At 45.8% G+C, this 23,592-nt stretch overlaps 1 protein-coding gene across 1 annotated transcript in view; it reads right to left on the minus strand.

Annotated features, from left to right (window-relative positions):
• Positions 1-23,592, minus strand: part of UNC80 (unc-80 homolog, NALCN channel complex subunit) — a 142,662-nt gene that overhangs the window by 41,008 nt on the left and 78,062 nt on the right. The window contains exons 28-45 of the mRNA XM_056861558.1: positions 23,326-23,426; positions 22,299-22,496; positions 20,439-20,546; positions 18,896-19,034; positions 17,422-17,603; positions 16,216-16,347; positions 13,659-13,845; positions 12,043-12,174; positions 11,527-11,670; positions 10,371-10,471; positions 8,623-8,709; positions 7,734-7,917; positions 6,121-6,215; positions 5,215-5,304; positions 4,103-4,204; positions 2,823-3,003; positions 1,115-1,383; positions 613-747 (exon numbers count right to left, since the gene is read on the minus strand). Of these exons, the coding sequence (XP_056717536.1) occupies positions 613-747; positions 1,115-1,383; positions 2,823-3,003; positions 4,103-4,204; positions 5,215-5,304; positions 6,121-6,215; positions 7,734-7,917; positions 8,623-8,709; positions 10,371-10,471; positions 11,527-11,670; positions 12,043-12,174; positions 13,659-13,845; positions 16,216-16,347; positions 17,422-17,603; positions 18,896-19,034; positions 20,439-20,546; positions 22,299-22,496; positions 23,326-23,426 (2,567 nt within the window). The remainder of the gene's footprint in view (positions 1-612; positions 748-1,114; positions 1,384-2,822; positions 3,004-4,102; positions 4,205-5,214; positions 5,305-6,120; positions 6,216-7,733; positions 7,918-8,622; positions 8,710-10,370; positions 10,472-11,526; positions 11,671-12,042; positions 12,175-13,658; positions 13,846-16,215; positions 16,348-17,421; positions 17,604-18,895; positions 19,035-20,438; positions 20,547-22,298; positions 22,497-23,325; positions 23,427-23,592) is intronic.

Raw genomic sequence — 23,592 nt, forward strand, 5'->3', positions numbered from 1 at the left:
ATAAAACTAGGAAGTCAGAAGTACAGCCTTTTGGACATGGCTGATTCCCTCACGGTCATCCCTCCAACGACTTGGGGTCTTTGTTTTGATTATGCATGCCATTTCCAACTATCAGAGGTCACCTCACTTTCCCCCTGTGTGAAGGGGTTGCCCCCTCCTTCATAGAAAAGCATTGCTTTCCTATGGAGGAGAGGGTGACCCCTTTGGAGCCCCATAACATTGGACCCCCATCCTAAACTTTACCAAATTTCGAGGTTGGAGCAAGAAGAGTCTCTTGAAGCTACCCTGAAAATTTGGGAAGTCTACCTTAAAAAATGCGCCCACAGGAGCTTCGGGGAAAAATCCCATAGGCTAAAATGGACCCAATTTTTTTTGGTAAACCCAGAAAAAAGCCGAATATTCATTTACCGTTATGGGTATTCGACTTATTTCAGCTTTACCGATAAAAATTCAGGCCCAATAAACCCAAACCCGAAATTTACCGAATTTTTTTTTGCACATCCTTAAATACAATGTGTGCAATCAGCTGTAAACTTAGGCCAGGATTCAGCTACCCCAGGTGGCCCGAACAAAGCACATAAAAACTACAATTGGAAACCTATTTTTACTCACAGGAAACTCCAAGAGGGGAGCCACGCTGGCGAATAACTGCAGCACAAACGGCTTACGATGCAGAATGTAAAACTGGCGGCAAGCAAATTCAATCGCTTGACGTAGCTGGGGGTTGCTTTCATAGTCGGCGTACACCTGGGGAGGAAGAGAACATCCAAAAGTACTTTTTGACCAAAGGCATGATGTCCCTCTGCCGAATCAGGCTCAAAAGTCTCAGAGGTCCCAGCACTCAGACCTGGGCAGGCGAGCTCTCTCCATTTGGGGAGGGGCCATGGCTCAGTGGCAGAACATCTGCTTGGCATGCAGAAGGTCCCAGGCTGAATCCCCAGCATCTCCAGTTAAAAGGACCAGGCAGTAGGTAGCGTGAAAGACCTCTGCCTGAGACCCAGGAGAGCCGCTGCCAGTCTGAGTAGACAATACTGACTCTGATAGACCAATGGTCCAATTCAGTATAAGGCAGCTTCATTTGTTCATTTGGCCTGCTCGTGGACAGGAGACTCACCTGAAGCATTGTGGGAAGGATCCACTGGTACCCACTGAGGGAGAAGAGGTGGTTGAAGTGCACGGCAGTGTTGATGACAGTGGCCGCGTACTGCCTCAACAGCGCACTGTCCTCCGGGTGCAGGATCAGGGCTCCGTTGAAAACGTTCAAGAAGAGCATGATTTCATCCTCCCAGGGAAATTCGCTGGGCATTCCCAGGAACATCTCCTCCAGCAGTTTAATCCACAAGCTTTTCTGAAGGGTATCAAGGCCGAAGAGCTCCTTTCCAGCTAGAAAGACACAGAGAGCAAGATCAGACACAAACTCAGCACCTTCTTCCTAAGGAGACTATGGCCATTTATTCAGGGCTGTTTCCCCGCAGTCACCCCCGCCGATTGCTTCAGGGCTTCGTTTTGATTATGCATGCCTTTCCCGACCATCAGAAGTCACCTCAATTTCCCCATGCATTTCAGCACGTTTTGCCCGTGTTTTCCGGATGCTGTTTTAGCCAGAATCCAGAAAATACAGGCAAAATGCGCAGAAAGGCATGGAGAGCCCCTGACAGTTGGGGAAGGCATGGATAATCAAAAGGAAGCCCCCAAGCAGGCAGCGGGGGTGACTGCGAGGGAAACAGCCCTGTATAAATGGCCTATAGGTGAAATCCAAAGAAAACCTCCTGGGTGAACTACAACCTCTGTGGATGAATTTATGGAGGGGTGGACTCAGTTGTCATTAATCATTGCTTTGGTTGCAGATAATATTGGTAGGGCAACTGGATCCTCTGTTTCATTATACATATCTTCTCTGGCACTAAGTTCATCATCACACTACCAGATCAGAATACCCTTGGCCAGATAAAACAAGATACATGGACTAAAATGGTCTTCCCGACAAAGGTTTACAGTCCAAGTGTTAAGTCACTTAAAAAAATAAAAAAATAACATCTGAGTTGCATCTGCCATTTGGACTAAGAGACTACTCTGTGGCAACGAATTTTCATTGCAGCCATACAAAATTTTGCTACCTGAGGTGATTGAGGAATTATCTCCTTGTAGGAGCTTTTCTATCTTTTCTCTTTCCCTGTCAGGTCCCATTCTCAGTATGAGGGGCTCAATAAACTTAGAACGGGGTATAGTGTAATAGTTATAGTTCAGGAGAACATGTTCAGTGGCATCACAATACAATTTTCCTGACCTTACCTGGATGGCCCAGGCTAGCCAGATGTCATCAGATCTTAGACGCTAAGCAGAGTTGGCCCTGCTTAGTCCTTGGATGGGAGACCACCAAGGAAATCCAGGGTAAATACACAGAGGCAGGCAACAATAAACCACCTCAGAACTTCTCTTGCCTTGAAAACACTACATGGTTGCCATAAGTCAGTCTGACTTGAAGGCATTTTCCTCCACCACCATATCATTAAATGTTAGACTTATATCAGATGATATTTCACTGTATTCAAGAAACACAATGACATTGGAGTGAACCCAACCCAAATAGTCTTCCTCCAATGTAAGTGGCTTTTCCACCAGTAGAAGAGCCACTTATTGGAGGAAGAGTCCTTGGACTGGAAGAGGACTTAAAACTTGTGTCAAAAGAACGGTGGGGGATAATTTTAAAAAATAAAAAATAAACTATGCTCAGTAGTCTGGTATGATAGGGGATAGGATCCACCCTTTTCTATGCTGAAAGAAGCCCTTGGTATCTCAGGGAAAGGTTATCCCTCTGGTACCTTGTGGATCGTTGAAGAGGGAGAACTCTGCGTCGATGGCGCTTCGAGGGAAAGAAGGCAAGCGCAGAAGGTCCTCTTGCAGCAGTGACACGTGAGACTGCTTGTGAGCAGCGGGGATCTTCTGAGTCAAAGAAATGAGGAACAGTACACGGCCCACTTCCTCCAGCTTGCGTGTGAACACCTAACATAAGGCACAAATGGACAAGAGCTCTCTCTCACACACACACAGAAAATCAGACTGCCATTCTTAACATCCAGTTATTCATGTTTTGCTGTGCTGAATCCAGTAAGCTTGAGTAAAGGCAACAGGAAGCATCCCAAGACTGTCAACCTTCAGTTGTTAGGGTTGCCAACCTCCAGGAACATGTCCAGGGGAGGGCAGCAAAGATGGTGAGGGGTCTGGAGACCAAGTCCTATGAGGAAAGGTTGAAGGAGCTGGGTATGTTTAGCCTGGAGAGGAGAAGACTGAGAGGGGATATGATAACCATCTTCAAGTACTTGAAGGGCTGTCATATAGAGGATTGTGCCAAGTTGTTTACTGTTTCTCCAGCAGGTCGGACCAGAACCAACAGGTTGAAATTAAAACAAAAGAGTTTCCATCTAGACATTAGGAAGAATTTTCTAACAATTAGAGGGGTTCCTCAGTGGAACAGGCTTCCTTGGGAGGTGGTGAGCTCTCCTTCCCTGGAGGTTTTGAAGCAGAGGCTAGATGGCCATCTGTCAGCAGTGCTGATTCTGTGACCTTAGGCAGATCATGAGAGGGAGGGCACCTTGGCCATCTTCTGGGCATGGAGTAGGGATGACTGGGGGTGCGTGGGGGAGGTAGTTGTGAATTTCCTGCATTGTGCAGGGGGTTGGACTAGATGACCCTGGTGGTCCCTTCCAACTCTATGATTCTATGGGCACTTTCACATATCCTGAATAATGCACTTTCAATCCACTTTCAATGCACTTTGACGATCCTTTGCAAGTGGATTTTGCTGTTTCAGCCAGTAAAATCCAGCTGCAGAGTGCATTGAAAGTGCATTATTCGGCACGTGTGAAAGCACCTTATGATTCTAGGTGTTGGCTGGAGATCTCCCACTATCACCATAGAGTCCAGTTGCCAAAGCAGCCATTTTCATGAGGGAAACTGATCTCTATCAGCTGGAGATCAGTTGTAATAGCAGGAGATCTCCACCCTATTGGCGACCCTATTCTCAGAACACGACAACCAAAAGGACAATACAAGCCAGTTTCTCTGGGTGCTGGACTGCAAAAGATCTCTGGTAATGGGGTACCTGTTTCTGAATGAGCTCCTGCCCCTTCTCGGGATGCATGTGGACCAGATTCAGCTGAGGAGAAACTGATCGTCGAAACGGATAAATATCGCGGACGTAGGTCTGAAGTGGAGCAACAAAGAATACCCATTGAAACATATTTTACAAATAAAATAATGTAGGCCTTTTATGCAAGGCTGTTTCCTCGCGGTCACCCCACCAGGTGCTTTGATTATGCTGCCCTTTTTCAACTGTCAGAGGTCGCCTCGCTCTCTCCCTGTGTTTCCATGTGGTTTGTCCACGTTTTCTGGATTCTGTTTAGCTGGCATCCAGAAAAAGTGGGCAAAATTCACGGAAACATGCAGGGAGAGCGAGGCAACCTCTGACGGTCAGAAAAGGCATGCCTAATCAGAGCAAAGGCCCGAAGCAGTCAGGAGGGTGATCGTGAGGAAACAGCCCTGCATAAAAGGCAGTCGTTGCAACTGAAGTCGTACAGGTAATAAGTAGAGTTCTTTAGCAAAATTTGTTTCCCTTCCACCATCTATACCATTTTTAAAAAAAATTACGGCCAAGTGGAATCTTCCACCAGCAGATGAAGACTTTTGTTTTGTTCTGCATATCCCCAATAATGGTCTTCCCTGGTTCTGGAAATGTTTATGTGTTTTTATTGAATTGTTTTATAATTTTAAACATTGTTTCTAATTGTTCAAATGTTTTTATGGGCGCCCCTTTGGGGACCCTGATCGGGTGGCAAGGCAACATGAAAAAGTGTGAAATCAATATATATAATGAGATTAAATCCAGTATTAAAAATGGAAGATAAATTATTGTTTTGTTTCCGCATTGTCAAAAAATTTCCCAGCCTACCTACTGAATAGCAGATTTCAGTCCCGTAGCACCTTAGAGACCAACCAGATTTTCAGGGGATAAAGCTTTGACTCCCAAAAGCTTATATCCCAAAAATCTTGTTTGTCTCCAAGGTGCTACTGGACTCAAATCCAGCTGTTCTACTGAAGACCAGCATGCCTACCCTCTGAAACAACCTACTGTATAGGCCACCATTTTATATTACATATGAAATAAGTAAAAGTGATGATGGATGCCTGCCATCAGAACACAAAATTTTGACTCACCTTATTATAATGAATAAGGTTCCATCGTTTATCCATTAGAAAGTAGTTGGAAGACTGGGATTCGGGTATGTTAAAAAATTCCAGACATTCCTGATGTGGAAAGAAAGAAGTTTATCAACTCCAACTTAATGTCCTAGTTGTACAAGTATGCAGCCAAACCACTCAAGTATTGGTGAATTTTGCCTGACACCGATCCAGACTACTCTGTCCACTAAGAGGCAAGTCCTTTTATAAATGAAAGGCAGTGGGAGGTTAGGATTGCCAGCTCCTGGCTGGGAAATACCAGGAGATTTTAGGGGTGGCGCCTGAAGAGGACAGGGTTTAGGGAGGGGAGGGACGGAAATGGGGTATAATGCCATAAAGTTCCCCTTCCAAAGCAGCCATCTTCTCCAGGTGAACCGATCTCTGTCACCTGGAGATCAGTTGTAATAGCAGGTGATCTCCAGCTAGTACCTGGAGGTTGGCAACCCTAACAAAATAAGATGGCTGCTGCAGGAGGCAGAACTAGCCACAAAATGGGTGCCACAGCTTCCCTTCAGTCCCACAGTGATGATCCTTGTGCTGTGGGGACAGCTGCCGCCAAAGCAACATTTTAAAAAATCTGCACAGCCAATCAGAAGCCTTGCTGGGCAGAAGCCTCACCTGGCCCTGGGCAAATGTTTCTAAAAAACACTTGGTAGGCACCAGGAAAGGTGTTGGCAGGTGCCATGGCGCCCACAGGCACCATGTTGAAAGCCCCTGTCCTAGTCCATCCTACGCCATTTCTTTCTTCTGTCAACGAACCTGCCTCCTAGAGAAGCTCGACAAGCAAAAAGACTATTTTACCCAAATGGGGTCCACAGTTCTTTCCTTCTTTTTTCTAACAGAACCTGCCCCACACATTTGCAATGAAATCATTGTTCACACCTTTAAAAGGGCTTCAAACTGGGTGTCTTCATGCACTGGCAACTGCGTCGGGATATCGCACTCGTTTTGCCCGTGAACCACCAAGGTCTTGGTGCCTATGAAAGAGAAAAGGCATCCAATTCCTATTGCCCCGGCTTCAAAAGACCGACATCAAGATATAATATCAGGGTAAGTGGTTGGGGAAGAAATAATACAGACGCCATTGGTCAGCGTCTACTGCCTATTAACAAATGGACCTTTTACGCATGGCTGTTTCCCTTGAGGTCACCCCTCTGATGACTAGGGTTGCCAGGTCCCTCTTTGCTATTGGTGGGAGGTTTTGGGGCGGAGCCTTAGGAGGGTGAGGTTTGGGGAGGGGAGGGACTTCAATGCCATGGAGTCCAACTGCAAAACTCCCTTCATTAGATACCCTTCGTCAGATATTTGATGAAGGGAGCTTTGACTCTGGAAAGCTTATGCCCTGAAAATCTTGTGGGTCTCTAAGATGCTACTGGTCTTGAATCTAGTGGTTCTACTGCAGACCAACAAGGCTGCCCTCTGAAACTATCTGTGAGGGGTTTAGTTCAGAACAGACTTATTTGCCCTTTAACAGTTAGCCTCAAGAAGGAGCATGACTGGATCACTGTTACGTCTACTCAGCAGTAGAAAGGGTTGATGCAAAAACCTGCAGTCCCATGGAAACACATTTGGAACTTGGTCCTAGTGCAGGGGCGGGAAACCTTTTTGGCCCACGGTCCCCAAACAATAAGAGCCCTGTGGAGCAGAGGGGTAAGCTGCAGTACTGCAGTCAAAAGCTCTGCTCACGACCTGAGTTCGATCCCGACAGAAGTCGGTTTCAGGTAGCCGGCTCCAGGTTGACTCAGCCTTCCATCCTTCCGAGGTCGGTGAAATGAGGACCCAGCTTGCTGGGGGTAAAGGGAAGATGACTGGGGAAGGCACTGGCAAACCACCCCGCAAACAAAATCTGCCTAGAAAACGTCGGGATGTGATGTCACCCCATGGGTCAGGAATGACCCGGTGCCTGCACAGGGGACCTTTACCTTATACCCCAAACAATGCAGTATCTACTTGTGAAGTGGTTTGGTAGGCAGCAAACAAAATGGGAGGGAGAGACAAGGGGCTGTTCTTGTCCAGACACACTAGGCCCAAGTCCAGCCGAGCGGCTCTAGGGCTCACTTCAGGTTGCCAGGTGCCCCCTTGGCCACCAGTGGGCGATGGGGGGAGTAGGGCTGCCAACTCCAGGTTGGGAAACTCCTGGAGATTTGGGGGTAGAGCCTGAAGAGAACAGGGCCCACAGTGGTTTACAATGTCCTAGAGTCCACCCTTCAAAGCATCAATTTTCTCCAGGGAAACTGATCTCAGTAGTCTGGAGATGAGCTGTAATTCCAGGGGATCCCCAGGAGGTCTGGCAGCCCTGGGCTCACATTCGACCTGGCTGGTTGATCTCTACTGGCTGGAGATCAGTTGTAATAGAAGTAGATCTCCAGCCATCACGTGGAGGCTGGCAACCCTGTAGCCATAGGACTATATAATAGATGAAACTGACCAAATAAACAAATATACGGAATTCAGATAAATGATCCTGGAGCGTTGAAAGAGGGTGAGTCCCCTACCTGGCATTGAGGCGGTAACTAGCAGCTTCACTTCGCACTGCTCTTTCTTCATAGTCTGTTTGAGATCCTTGAAGAAAAGTCCTTCTACGTAGCCCACCACTTCCCACAGGAAGGTCAGGGTTGCTGAAATGGCGTCCATGCCCCATTCACACGGCGTACGCACAAAATACATGATCAGTCCCACCTACGGGCCACAAGGGACACAAGACTTGCTTTGCAACATACTCATTGGTCTCTCATGTCCTAAATATTATCTTCAACTTAAACTATGAAGTATAAGGCTGCCAACTCTGGGTTGAGAAATTCCTGGAGATTTGTGGGATGGAAGGGGAGTCTGGGGCATGTGGTTTAGGGAGGGGAGGGACCTCAGTGGGTCATAATGCCATAGAGTCCACCCTCCAAAGCAGCCATTTTCTCCAGGGGGATTTATTTCTATCAACTGCAGATCAGCTGTAAATCTGGGAGGTCTGCAGGTCCACCTGGAGGTTGGCAAGCCACCTGTCTGACCTTAATTAACCTTCCTTAGTACAATTATGATGCATGTCTTGGATGATCAGTAGAGATTGTAAACTTCCTCAAGAGGGAAATTTTGAGCTGTTACAAACGCTTTGTCTCTTCTGCTGACCGGCTATGCCAGTGACTATTCTTTTACCAACTTTTTGCTCCTTTGATGCTCCAGAGCTCAGTCGCTGTCTGCCGCCAGAGCTAAAAAGAAGCAGAACTGGGCATGGCATCCACCACCCTCTGCAAGGGAATATCCTGCAAGCTAATCTGAATTAGCCCTGTCTGCTTGGAACAAGTGGGAGGATTCTCTCGTTCTGCAGAGATACCTTCTGCTACTAACGCAAAAGGTTATGTTTTGAATTCAGCTGGATTCAGAAAATCTCACCAAGTAATTGAAGAGGATATGGGATGTCTGAGCAGGGAAGTCTCCGATGTTGAGTAGCAGCTTCCTCAGCATATACATCAATTCATCCTAAAATAAGAGAAGAATTTTTTTCAGTGTCCTCACAAAATGCCCAGAGACACTTGCCTATCGTTTAACTTGCTTTCTGTCATATGGATCCTCGGCACGCACGACAGAATGCCTGTCCTCCGTTTATCTTGCTAGGTCTAGTTATGGCAAACTTATTGTTAAATTTCCTGAAGTCCTCCCCAGGGAGGGAGGTGGAATAAGGATGTTTTACTTTACAGATGATGATGATGAAACATCATGGACCAGATGCTGACATCTGGGCCCCAGTCTACTCATGGTGCACTCCTGTCTTAAAGTCTTCCAAACCCTGCAACAGACCCAGTTGCCAACTTTGTCCCCATGGATGCTCAGGCAATACTCTTAAGGGACCAAACAACATCAGCTATACCAGAGGTCCCCAACCTTTCTGAGGTGCTTGGGGACACCTTTGGAATTCTGATACTGCATGGTGGGCGTAGCCACAAAACGGCTTCTGCAAAATGTCTGCCGCAGAAGGCAAAGACAGCCAGGAAATGGCTGCCTCAGTTTATCTCCAGCCACGCGGTGAAGATCTTTGTGCTGTGGTGGCAGCTGCTGCCAAAGCAATGTTTTTAAAAACGGGCACAACCAATCGAATCTCCAATAGCCAATCAGAAGTCTCAATGGGTAAAAGCCCCACCTCGCCCCACCCACTTTCTCAAAATGCTTGGTGGGCACCAGGAAAGGGGTCAGTGGGAGGTCATGGACACCACATTGGGGACCACTGAGCTACACTATCGTGGGGACATCCAGTTGTGTATCATCCACTTTAAAATATGCCATCACATGCCAATGGTGCCCTTCTACTGTCTACACTGGACAAATGTGCCGGTCTCTACTTTGTAAGAGACTCAACGAGCACATGTCTGATTTAAGATATCACAGTACTCAGAAACCAGTAGGGGAACATTTTAATCTTCCTGGACATACTGTTGCAGGTCTGAAAGACACTGTTCTCCCCCCCCCCCCACCAATTCAAAGGGAATGTACAACGTAAATGCTGATTTAGACCTCATCAATAACTTCAACACTTCCTGTCATCCTGGCTTAAATTGAGACTTGGATTTTCTCACTCATTCTGATTTCTAATCACCCAACAGGAACCCACTTTTTAGAAACCTTAATAAACTTTTTCTTAACATGCTGTATCATACCATAACCCTTTACTGATGTCACTTAATTCTCTTATGCGTCAAACTGCTTCTTCCTTAATCACTTTTATATTTACCCTACTTCATTGCACTTTGGTTATCTTTACCACATCAGAGAGAGGCTAGAACCTCTGACCCCTCTCATCAGCCATTACATATTACATCCAAAGTTGTTCACGCCCCTGACATAGAGAATTACACCTGATTTATAACAACACACCTTTTGTTGCTCAACAATCCCCCTTCTGTAATTTTCTGGACAATATTTTTTTGTGGGGGACTATTATCTTTCTTTCCATTGCATCTGAAGATGTGAGCTTGGACTCATGAAAAACTCACGATGGAAGAAACACTGGTTAGTCTTTAAGGTGCCAATGGACTTCCACTTGGTTTTGCTACAATAGACTAGCATGGATACCCCCCCAACCCCCTTGAAGTCTTCTGATCAATTATATTCTTTTAAGAGTATTCGGTGGAAAGCAGGATGCCTACCTGACGATTGCTGATTGTCAGCTTCTCCAGAAAATGCCGAAGAACTGTAGAAGGATCTTCGATGAGACAGTTCCACAGGACCTGCTGAGCGACAGCGCTCACTGCCCGAGACAAAAAGAAGCGGTCGCTGTCAATATGCCATCTCTTTGACAAAACCCAAACCTGCCTTACTGATCACCCGCACTGGACCAGGCAGCACCTAGCCTCCGTGGCCAAGGAAACAGCTTCTGGGTGCTCCTACCTTTCCCTTGCGTGTCATGAGCTATAAATTAGGAGAAGAAGAGTTGATTTTTATACCCCAATTTGCTCTACCTTTTAAGGAGAATCAAATCGGCTTACAATGGGCTTACAATCACCTTCCCTTCCCCTCCCCACAACAGACACTTTGCGAGGTAGGTGTGGCTGAGAAAGCTCAAAGAGAACTGTGACTAGTGCAAGGTCACCCAGCTGGCTTCATGTGTAGGAGTGGGGAAGCAAATCCAGTTCACCAGATTAGAGTCAGCCACTCATATGTAGGCGTGGGGAATCAAACCTGGTTCTCCAGATTAGAGTCTGCAGCTCTTAACCACTACACCACACTGGCTCTCTAGCCTCCTTGGCCAAGGAAACAGTTTCTGTGTGTTCCTCCCTTCCCATTGTGTGTCATGAGCTGTAAATTATGAGACAGCAGGTACTGACTCTATTTTTAAAGTTTTGGCACCGTGCTTCGGCCGCCATCTTAAACACACTTACTTAGGAGTAAGGGTGGAGCCACGTGTAATCACATGAACACATGAAGCTGCCTTATGCTGAATAAGACCTTTGGTCCATCAAAGTCAGTATTGCCTACTCAGACTGGCAGAAGCTCTCTCCTTCCTCCAATGCAAATGACTTTTCCTCCAACAGAAGAGCTTTGGAGGAAGACTCCTTACACTGGAAGAGGACTTCAAACTTGAGTCAAAAGAAAAGGCGGGGTATGCATTAAAAAATGAATAAATAAATAAACTGCGACTTGATGGTGCTTTCCACCCCCAAAACAAATATCCCTGCTTGAACAATAAAGAAAGGGAAAGATTTTCTCTACCAGCTAGCCACTGATTCCAGCTGTTAAGGCCACATTTTAAGAGAATCTGACAGTCTCTTAATTATTTCAGAAATGTGTCAACTCAAACAACACCTGCGACACCGTCCTCCCGGACTTCTCCATCTTCCATCAAGTGAACAATGGGAAGCACAGCTGCACAGATGCATGCTGGGAACACTGCCTGAGGAGGCTGGGGGATGTGATGGTTTGGTGTGTGTTCTGTCGTGTGCTCCTCGTCTAGAAAAAAGAAAATTAGGCGGCGTTAAGTGAAATCTCAAGTTAATTACAGAGCTACTTCAAGGCTGTACGCAACGGCACTTTGTGTTAAGAAAAGCACTGTCCCTATGGCAACAGAAACAAACAGTGCCATACAGGCTGAGTGAGAAACCAACTGAAAACAAGGGACTTTGCTCAATTGGGCCTTTTATGCATGGCTGTTTCCCTCTCAGTCACCCGTCCTATGACTTCAGGTCTTTGTTTCGGTTATACAAGAGGCTGATGAGTCATGCACAGGTACTGCTTGGTCAAAGAATACCTAACGGACGAAACAGGTCAATGCAAAGAAGCACTGATAAAGTATGACAGAAATCTAATCTAAAGACATCTTACCTTCTGCACTGACTGCTGAACGTACTGACCATACTGAGCCACGCCGAAAGGAGTAATTCCTGTGTGACGTGCTGGAGGTGCAAGATGGACTCACAGAGAGACGGCGAGATACCAGGTTGACAACTTCTTCTACTGGCAAAACAAATTGAGCGTGTGAATTTCGGCTTACGAATCTTCGACGAGAATCCTTGTGCTGATCTACCGCAAGAGCAAAATGAACCCTAAAGCAGGCTTCCTAAGAAAAGGTTGGTTAGTTCTCGTTGTATCTTGTACATATGGGCACTTTCTAAATACAAAGCTTTATGGGCTCAGTGAGTTTCTATGGCGGCAAAGTGATACTACGGTGATGATACTGCCACGCTGGATTTCTCACCACTCCCCTACTACTGACCAATGGTAGAGGCAACTGTAGAGCTCAGAGTGAGATAACAGGAGACAGAAACCTGGGAAACAGCACTTGAATACACATGAAGCTGCCATATACTGAATCAGACCATTGGCCCAGCAAGAACAGTATTGTCTACTCAGACTGGCAGCGGCTCTCCAGGGTCTCAGGCAGAGGTCTTTCACATCATCTACTAACCTGTTCCTTTTAACTGGAGATGCCAGGGATTGAACCTGGGACCTTCTGCATGCCAAACAGATGCTCTACCACTGAGACACAGCCCCTCCTCACTTATACTTGCTGATTTGTTTCATTACTGAAACTCTTGTAGATTCATTAGAAGATGAAGTAAAACTGCAGTACTATGCACACCAGTATAAATTACACTGGATTTAGGAGAAAAAAAGAATATGAAAGGAAAAAACTGAAAACCCTGTAACTAATTAAAACAAAAAAACAAGGGCCAGGACCTCATTTCAAAACTTTCTTGTGTATTTGTACTATGTTACGCTCTGCTTGTAGATATCTGCTTAATGCTCATTGAATCAGCAGGTCTTGTTATCTCAATTATGTTACCGAAAATTCTTCCAAAATCAATCAATGAGTTTCGTGTGGAACAAATGAATACACACAATAGAAGTAGCTCTCATTCGTTGACATGGATTGTAGATGATGCCAGTGAATTATGCCTATATGGATTAAATGTTGCTAATGGATTAGAGGCCCTGACTTGGATGGCCCAGACTAGCCCGCTCTCATCTGATCTCAGAAGCTAAACAGGGTTGGCCCTTGTTGATCCTTGGATGGGATACCACCAAGGAATACCAGGGTCATGATGCAGAGGCAGGCAATGGCAAAGCATCTCTGAATGTCTCTTGCCTTGAAAATCCTGCAGCAGGGGTGTCAAACATAAGGCCTGAGGGCCGGATCTGTCCCCTTGAGAGGTGTTATCCTTCTTGCAAACAGCCCCCCCCCATCTGGGTTGGCGAGGCATGTCCTGGCCCCACCAAATGGCATTTTGTCATATCCGACCCTCATAACAATTGAGTTAAACACCCCTACCCTACAGGGTTGTCATAAATTGGCTACAATATGACAGCACTTCCCACCACCAATATGAGATTTTCGCTCTCTTTCCTATGTGCTTAAAACATAATCATGATTCGTCATTGCCTTTGGGAAGAGCATTTTTATCAGCCTCTGGCAGGTCATTCCTGCATTTAAAGCGCACCTTCCTCTTCCTGCTCTGCATTTGGGGGACAGGTAGGTTCATAACAAGCCTCCTGAGTGACGGGGATGGCCGTAATCAGACTAGCTTCTCGGCCCAGACGCTTCTTCTCCTCTTCCTGTTGCAGGTTCTTCAGAATATGCTCCGCTCGCTGATGAGAACGAGACACCGCCCGGGCTGAGAATGACTTCTGTAAGCAAATCATTGGGAAAAAATATATGTGGAGGAGTTGGCTTGGATTTCATACAGTCTTGCTTGTTCAAAGGAGATGCATCATGTTGCAGATACTTAGAGAGGGCTTTTGATATACAACACCCCCCCCTCGTTGTTCCTGAGCAAATGGATGAAACCACAGCATTGGAATCTGCATTTTATTTGAACTAGCTGACTTTTCCTAGAAGCTAAAATGACTAAACTGAGGCTCTCATATCTTGGTCATATTATGACAGGGGTTTCAAACATATGTCCCTCAGGCCGGATCTGACCCCTTGAGAGCTCTTATCCTGCCCATGAGCCAGCCAAGGCAGCCACCATCACCCATTCTCAATCTGGTCTGGCAAGGCATGGCCCTGCCCAACCAAGTGACATTGATGTCATAGCCAGCCCTCATAACAATTGAGTTCAACACCACTGCATTATGAGAAGACAAGAGTCACTGGAAAAGACAATCATGCTAGGAAAAGTGGAAGACTCAACATGAGATGGACTGACTCTGTAAAGGAAGCCACGGACCTCAGTTTGCAAGACCTGAGCAAAGCTGTTAATGATAGGACATTTTGGAGGACATTAATTCATAGGGTCGCCACGAGTCGGAAACGACTTGACGGCACTTAACCCATACACACAAGTGAAGATGTTGGACTCTCTGCTGTCATTTGTTGTAGAATGGCTTAGCCAGTACTTTACAACTTGAAGCCCCTGCTCAAGACAGAGGTGTTTCCTATAAAATCCTACATAGTGTGGGGCTGCCTATGAGCTTCATCTAGTGAAATGCCCCCAAACTAGAAGATCAGAGGAGGTGCAGAAGAGTATGAGAATAGGGCAGCCCTTTTCAATTATGGCCTTAGAATTCATTGCCGGGTGATACCTGGCAGCACAAGCCAAAAACATTTTAGAAATCAATATACACAGGGATAACTAATTGCTGTTATCCTGCTTTTCCTCTAAGTAGCTTAGGGTGGCATTAGAGTTGCCAATCTCCAGGTGGTGGGGAGAAAAATGCACCACTGTATTGGTATCAATAGATTTGGAAATTAGTACAGGAGCGAGACAAAATTTAACAAAAGTGCAAAATAGTTTATAATGTGCTAATAATCACAAACAACAACATCACAATGGATAGACAAGACCTACAATATCATAAAGTGACAAGTGATCAAGTGCACACAAAAAAGTAACATTTCTCAAAAGTCTCTGGAAAGAGTACTATAGGTTTTGAGGAAATATTTCAGATGTCTTGCTGAAGCCAATTTCTAAACCAGGATACAGCCATTTCAAATTCTTGTTGGGTAATTCTTCATCAGTCCTTCAATAGATGGTCTTCTCAAATTCATATATTTCCATTAATACTACACTGTATTACTACACTGCATACTTACCCCAATGGGGACACTTTGAAGCAACCTACAATGTATTAATGGAAATATATGAATTTGAGAAGACCATTTAAAAATAATAAAATATTATTTAAAAAAAGAATGGGAAGAAAAGGGGATTGCACCCCCTGGCCCCTCTCACTTGACTGAAGGCCTGCTCTCGCAATCCTGGAGCAGGTCCCATTACTTCCTCCCTGGCCTGTAGTGGGGTCCCAGCCTCCTCTTCCTTGCCCTCCATATGGTCTAGCCTATTAGAGTAGGGCTGAGCCAGTTCCTAACACCCTGCTCTCCCTGTGATAGGTTCTCCCTGGGCCTGCTTGCAGGCCCCTGACTGGCTGACCCAGGAGGCCGGTCAGAGTGGAAATTCCTACCAGCTGGCCAGGGGTTGCCTCCCATGGGTCTTCCTGTTCCAAATCAGTTCCCATTAGGCTTTCCACCTCTGGATTAGGAAATTCCTGGAGATTTGGGGGTTGGATCCTGAGGAAGGCGGGGTTTGGAGAGGGAAGGGACTTCAATGCCATAGAGTCCAATGGCCAAAGTGGCCATTTTCTCCAAGGTCACTGATTTCGATCATCTGGAGATCAGCTGTAATAGCAAGGAGATCTCCAGCCACCAGATGGAAATTGGCAACCCTAGTTCCCATGCTGCTGGTTCTTCTCCCTTCCCACTGGCCGCCTGCTTCTCCTGGTGAAGGGGCCCTGTCATGCCCACTGCCATCTCCTCTGTTGCAGGGCTGGTCTTCTGGGGCCCCTGCTAACTGCAGTGAGTCCAGGGCTGCTACTGGCGCGGCTCCTGCCAGTCACTTTTCCATTGGGGGGACTCTAGTGCCTAGGGAGGGCCAGCAGTGAGTCCAGGGCCAGGCCCATCCTCAGACAGCTTCTCTCACACAAACCTCTCAATATGATGATAGTAACTTCACATTAAAAAAAATTAAATATTCTTCCTCTGAGGGTATTTTTACTTACGGACTGGTCTTCATTGATTGGGTCCTGCACACTCCCACCGCACTGTGGAACCCACGGAGGATCGAACATGGGCACGGAGGGCATTCCCAGCACTGGGGACGGCAGGGTGAAGTTAATGCTGGGTGGAGGAATCTGTGGAAGCAAACCAAGAAAAAATGAACACCAAGTCAGGAGGTCGGTTGGCGTAGCAACACAGGGCTTCTGTTCATACTTGAAGATCTTCTCTTGACAGAACGAGTAGAAGAAGAAGGATTGGTTTTTATATCCCGCTTTTCTCTACCTTTTAAGGAGACTCAAACTGGTTTTCCATCGCCTTCCCTTCCTCTCCCCACAGCAGGCACCTTGGGAGGTAGGTGGGGCTGAGAAGGTTCGGAGAGAACTGTGACTAGCCCAAGGTCACCCAGCAGGCTTCATGTGGAGGCATGGGGAATCAAACCCAGTTCACCAAATTAGAGTCTGCCGTTCATGTGGAGGAGTGAGGAATCAAACCTGGTTCTCCAGATTAGTGTCCACCGCTCATGTGGAGGAGTGGGGAATCAAACCCAGTTCTCCAGACAAGAGTCCACTACTTCTAACCACTACACCACGCTGTCCCTGACAGACCATTTAATGCTATCCATGGAATAATGCAGGAGGGAACATAGCTCTGAGGGATAGCATCTCCTTTGCATGCAGAAAGTCCCAGGTTCAATCCCCAGCACCTACGGTTAAAAGAACTGAGTGATGTGAAAGACCTCCACCTCAAACCTTGGACAGCCTGAGAAGACACAGCTGACCCTGATAGACGAATGGTTTGATGCAATATTTATTGATTTATTATTAAAACATTTTATACCTTGCCTTTCCTTGTGGTTCAAGAAAGCTTACAATAATAGTGAATACATGAACACACATGAAGCTGCCTTATTTATTCATTCATTACTCTTAAATCCTGCTCTCCCCAGCAAAGTCAGGCTCCTATCCAGCCCTTGTAACAAATGAGTTCAACACCTGTTTTAGACTGTATCAAGATGATGATTGGGCTAATTGCAGCCATTTTTCAGAAAGTGTGTTGTTCCTTATTAAATCAGAATTTCATTCTTGTTCTGCCTTAACCGCTGTCATATGTCAAGTGGCTGTAAACGAGTAATGGTGCTTTGGGTGGGGAATGATAGGCATCTGTGCCTCAATCAACTCTGAATTGTATCGTTCCATGTCGTCGTTTACCTTAAAGATCTGCTGAGCTCCTTCCTCCATCCGAGGCCAGACCTGATATCTGAACCTCCAGAGGGTGTGGAACTTGAGAATAGCATTCAGTCTTTGCACGGCCTCAGGATGATGGAATTCAGACATTAGCATATCCGATACCGCCTCGGGCACTTTCACGGCACACAGAAGGAACATGGCAGCTACAAGAAGCAAATGTTTTCGGAACTGGTTTCTTTCACAGACTGGAGATATTATTTTACAGTTTAAAAGTAATCGGGCCGATGCCAAAACGTATTGGATGGAAGTGATTTAAATCATATCCAGCGGCCTTGAAATTGTTATTCCAGTAAGACCGGAAACAATTTTCTTAAATTATTTCCCAGCTAAATCAAAGGATATTCGAGTTATGTTTTTCCATATACTAGCAGTTGCTAGAACAAAATCTGCAAGATATTGGAAAAGCAATACATTCCATGATTTAAATAATTGGCTTGATAAGGTTAAAGAAACCTATGCTTTAATTAAGTTGACATATTATAACAACGAGAAAAATATGGAAGAACTGGACGCTCGCTGGAATTTAACAATTTCAAGGATACAAAAAACAATCTGTAAATCGCAGAGAGAGAGTAATGTAATAATCATGTGGATTTTAAATAAATAGATAGAGTATTGCTTGGTTCACTGTTATGAGTATTTTAGTTATATTAGCAGCAGGGTTTTAGTTTCTTTTCAAGAATTTGTATTATGAGTATTTTAGTAGTGTTATATTTCCATTTTCTTTTATTGTTATATTCTCATTTTCTCTTAATAAAAAGAAAAAAAGGCGGGGAGAAAAGCAATGGGGCTGGTGGTTTCATTATCAGATCCAGTATAAAATAGGCAGCTACCATAGGTCTCTTCACTTGTGATCTACTTCCTATGTGGAAATAGGGTTGCCAATCTAGAGGAGGAGGACGGAGTTCTCCAGGAATTATATACCTGCTGAGTTCCTGTCTCTCCCCAACCTAGCTCTTTTCATGCTCCACCCCCAAATCTCCTGGAATTTCCCAAGTTGGAGTTGACAGCCCTATGTGGCTTTTTTAGGTGATGGGTGACCCCTTCGGGGGCCCATAAAATTTGACTCCCTGTCCCAAACTTTACCAAAATTTGGGGTTCCTGCAAGGAGAGTCCCTTGCAGCTATCCTGAAAATTTGGCGTCTCTACCTTGAAAAACACCTCTCCAGAGCTCCTCAAAAAAAATTCCATATATACTATAATGGACCCAAATTTTTGGGGAAACCTGGAAATAAAGCCAAAATACCCATTTACCAGTATTTGATTTATTCCGGCTTTCTTGAAAAAAATTGGGTTCAATAAACCCAACCCGAAATTTACTGAATTTTTTTTTTTTGCACAGCCTTACTTTTGACTGAACGATGCAGGATCCAAGGCTGGGCAGGAGCTATCGTAGCAGTCCGTATCAGCACCGCATGCGCAAGCACACCCTTACCTGCTGCACCAGCCATGTGCTCATCCATGCTGAGCAGCAACTCCCAGGCGGCTGGCTGGATGTCCCCGTACATCTCCTCCGTGAGAATGGGAGCTGCCTTGATCAGCAGTGACAACGGGGCTGGAGAGAGACTCATCACCTGCGGGAAATCAAAGTGTCCAACGCGACAGGAACGATAGAAGAAGAAGAAGAAGAAGAAGAAGAAGAAGAAGAAGAAGAAGAAGAAGAAGAAGAAGAAGAAGAAGAAAGAAGAGTTGGTTTTTATATGCTGACTTTCTCGACCACTTAAGTGAGACTCAAACCCGCTTACAATTACCTTCCCTTCCCCTCCCCACAACAGACACCCTGTGAGGTAGGTGGGGCTGAGAAAGCTGTGACTAGCCCAAGGTCACCCAGCTGGCTTCGTGTGGAGGAGTGAGGAAACAAATCCAGTTCACCAGATTAGAGTCCGCTGCTCATGTGGAGGAGTGGGGAATCAAACCCGGTTCTCCAGATCAGACTCCACTGCTCCAAACCACCGCTCTTAACCACTACACCACGCTGGCTCAATAAAGAAATGTAAGGGCTTTAAGAGCACCTTCAAGTTCCACTGAGCTTATTCAAGTTTGTTAAGGACAGGGGCGGTGTCAACATGCCCTCTAGCGGGGCAGCTGCCAGGGCCCAGGGCTTCCAGCAGGGCCCACTACCAAGTCTAATTAATGCTATCATCTCTATGATTTGGCAGCTGGATTTGGCAAGTCTAATAAACGCTATCATTTCTCTGCTTCCCAGGAATAAAATAAGAAGAAAATATAGTTTTGAAAAGGAAAAAGACTGAGGAGCTGAAGATTCCTGGCACTGCTAATTCTTTACCCAGGAGACACTCTTGTGTGTGTAAAGTGCCGTCAAGTCGCAGCTGACTTATGGCAACCCAGTAGGGTTTTCAAGGCAAAAGACTAACAGAGGTGGTTTGCCAGTGCCTTCCTCTACACATCAACCCTGGTATTCCTTGGTGGTCTCCCATCCAAATACTAACCAGGGCTGATGACCCTGCTTAGTTTCTGAGATCTGATAAGATCAGACTAGCCTGAGGCCATCCAGGGCAGGGCGGGGGAAACTCTAATTGAGGGGTAAAAAAAAAAAACCCAGCTAGATTTGAGTCCAGTAGCCCATCAGAGGCCATTAAGACTTTTGCAGTAAAACACCTTTTGCAGTAAAACAGCTTTGATGAAGGGAACTTTGATTCGCAAAAGCTTATATCACAAAAATCTTTTCCCCCCTAGTCATTAAAATACAAATAAACACACCATACACCCCAATGGAACAAAAACACAACACAATACAAGCATTCAAAGAATATACCAAAAGATGGTTTAGTTGGGTGATCATATAATATTTTGTTTTTATCCTGATTTCTCCCTTATAATAATTTTAATTTATTATGTGTACCCCAAAAATCTTGTTGGGCTCTAGGGGGCTACTGCACTCAAATGTAGCTGTTCTATTCCAGGCCAACATGTCTATCCTGAGAAACTATCTAAAATTAAGAAGATACTCTCCTTACTTGGTGCCGGATGTATTTCAGCATCCCAGAATCCTTCTTTCCTTCCAGATTGGAATCTATCACTCTTTTCTTCAGGGAGGGTGTCCTCAGGCACGACTTGTCCAAGCACTAGAAGAGAAACAGCTTTGAAATTTAGGGAGGTGGCTTACTAGAGAAGAATCAGAATTTTCTTTGTCTCTAATAGGGCTGTGCAAAAAAATTTGATACATTTTGGGTTCAGGTTTATTGGACCAGAGGTTTTTTTGGGGGGAAATGGGTATTCCAGTTTTGTTTAAGTTGTCCCGAAAACATTCAGGTCCATGTAAGGTATGAAATTTTTTGGGAAGTTCCTGTGGGGCATTTTTAGAGGTAGAGTTTCGAAATTTCCAGGTACAGTTTCAAAATTTAGAGGTAGAGTTTCAAAATTTTCACAAAGCTTTTCTATAGAGAAGGGGGCAACCCCTTCAGGGCCCATAATATCAGACCCCCTGTCCCAAACTTTTCAAACTCCAGGGTTCATGCAAGGAGAGTCCTTTGCAGCTACCCTGAAAATTTGGTAAGTCTACCTCTAAAAATGCCCCCACAGAGCTCCTAAAAAAATTCAGCTGATTTGGCAATTGACTATCTAGCTTAGGCTTTATTCTCTATTTCAATATTTGGCCCCAAAGAAACCCAGAAAAAGCCAAAATGCTTCTTTTTGGGTTAATTTTTGGTCAGTAAACCCAATAAGCACAGCCCTAGTCTCTAAGCAATAATAGTCAACCAGGTTTTTTCCCCTCCCCAGGTCTCTCAGCCATATGATAGAGATCTGAACACACTGGAAAAGTGGGCAGATGTGAACAAGATGCAATTCAACAAGAATAAGCGCTGAGTTCTACATTTGGGTAACAAAAATGAGGGACATGCATACTGGATGGGGGATATACTTCTTGGTAGAACTATATGTGAACAAGATATTAGGGTACGAGTGGACCATAAGCTAAATATGAGCAGCCAGTGTGACGAAGCGACAAAAAAAGCTAATGCGATCTTGGGGTGCATCAACAGAGACATAACATCCAAATTGCAAGATGTCCTAGTTCTGCTGTACACTGCATTGGTCAGGCCACACAAGGAGAATTGTGTGTAGTTCTGGAGCATCACTTCAAAAAGGATGTGAATAGAATGGAGCTGTTACAGAGCAGAGCGACGAGGATGATCAGGGGCCTGGAGTCCAAGACCCATGAGGAAAGGCTGAGGGAGTTGGGAATGTTTAGTCTGGAGAAGAGGAAGTTGAGGGGGACATGACTGCTCTCTTTAAGTATCTGAAGGGCTGTCACTTAGAGGAGGGCAGGGAGCTGTTCCTGTTGGCAGCAGAGGATAGGATTCGCAATAATGGGTTTAAATTGTGGGCGGAAAGGTACCAGCTGGATATTAGGAAAAAGTTTTTTATAGTAAAAATTGTTCAACAGTGGAACCAGCTACCTAGGGAGGTGGTGAGCTCCCCCTCACTGGCAGTCTTTAAGCATAGGCTGGACAAACACTTGTCAAGAATGCTCTAGAATGCTCTAGGCCAGTGATTCTCAAAGAGGGCAGTATCCCCTCTGGGGAGTGGTGGGATTACCTGGGGGCACTAAGAGGCAAGGGGGAAGCAGGGGGCGCTAGAGATGGGCCCCTTCAACTGTGTTGTTGGATAGGGTAGGGGGCAGTGGGGTTGAGTTTGTGGAACCAAGGGGGGGTGGCCCAAAAAGTTTGGAAACCACTGCTCTAGACTGATCCTGCATTGAGCAAGGGGTTGGGCTAGATGGCCTGTATGCCCCCTTTCAACTCTTCTGATTCTAAGATCCACAAATGAGGTCAACCCAAAGGAGAACTGGAGAAGCCGTTCATTGGCAGCCTTACCTCTTTCTGTTTTTTGCCCCGAGCCACATGGTTCAGGGCGTTGTTCTCTCGGAGGGAGTCCACGGTGTCTCCATAAAGGAGCTTGATGGCCCGCACCAGACGTGCACAGGAGCGGCTGTGGTGGAGGTAGCAGTGAGGGTGGCAGTAGTCAGTGTGGGTGCAAATGAAACTCTGCTGGTTGCAAAGCAGGATCATCACCTGGAACACACAAGGTGCCCAGAGGGGTTAGCAGAGTTGCAAGAACCAGGCTTGGCCAAGAAAGCCCAAACCTTCCAGAGTAGGGCTGGAGTGTGGCCTGGAGATCTACCAGAATTCCACTTCATCTCCAGAGTACAGAGATAAGTTCCTCTGGATAAAAAGGTTGCTTTGGAAGGTGGTCTCTATGGCATTGAACTTCACTGCGGTCTCTGTCCTCCCCAGGGTAAACCCCCAAACCTTTAGGGATTTCACAACCTGGAGCTGGCAACTCTACCACCCTACTGCCCCCCCCCCCCGCGGGTGAACAGGGGAGAACCTAGAAACCCTGGGGGTGAACTATAAGGAATTATACCTCGATGAGGTCCCTCCCCTCCACATACCCAGCCTTCCTCAGGTTCCACCCTTAAATGTCCAGGAATTTCCCAGCCCCAAATTGCCCGAAGATGCTACTACTGGAGACATGAAAGGGTTAAAGTTGCATGCAGTTTAACTTGTGTGCAGGTCTGCAAAGGTTGAAGACCACTGTTCTAGATCAAAGCTTCTTAAACTGTGGGTCGCGACCCCATATGGGGTCACATAACTGAACGTAGGGGTGGCGAAAATTCTGGCAACAGTAAAAGGTTTCTTTATGATTTATTATCAGTAAATGTTTGATTTGTATACCTATTTTACATACCTATATACCCAGGGTCGCATAAAAATTTCTCGCGGCAAAAGGGGGTTGCGAATGGAAAAAGTTTAAGAAGCCCTGTGCTAGGACCATCTGTGAATGCTCAGCATTTCTCCTGCAACCAGAAATTCTAGGCCAGCAACAGCATCCTTTACTTACATGTAGCCAGGACATATTCCGATGGTAGTTTTCTTCTGTGCCGGTGTTACTCAGCACTTCTGGTTCTATGCTGGGTTCGCTTGTGCTCCACGGGCTGCCTTCTTCAAAAGCAAAAGACACATGCAAAAGTGGTTATCTTCCGACGCTACCTGCATGTTTTTAACCTAAGGTGTATGCTTGTAAACCAGGCCAGTTGGTAGATATCGCCTAATGCTGCTCCTTCGCATGCTGGAGGGTGCCAAAATTTCGTGCTTTAACCACCTCAGC

This window comes from Euleptes europaea, chromosome 15 (assembly GCF_029931775.1).
Source record: "Euleptes europaea isolate rEulEur1 chromosome 15, rEulEur1.hap1, whole genome shotgun sequence".
NCBI classification, from domain to species: domain Eukaryota; kingdom Metazoa; phylum Chordata; class Lepidosauria; order Squamata; family Sphaerodactylidae; genus Euleptes; species Euleptes europaea.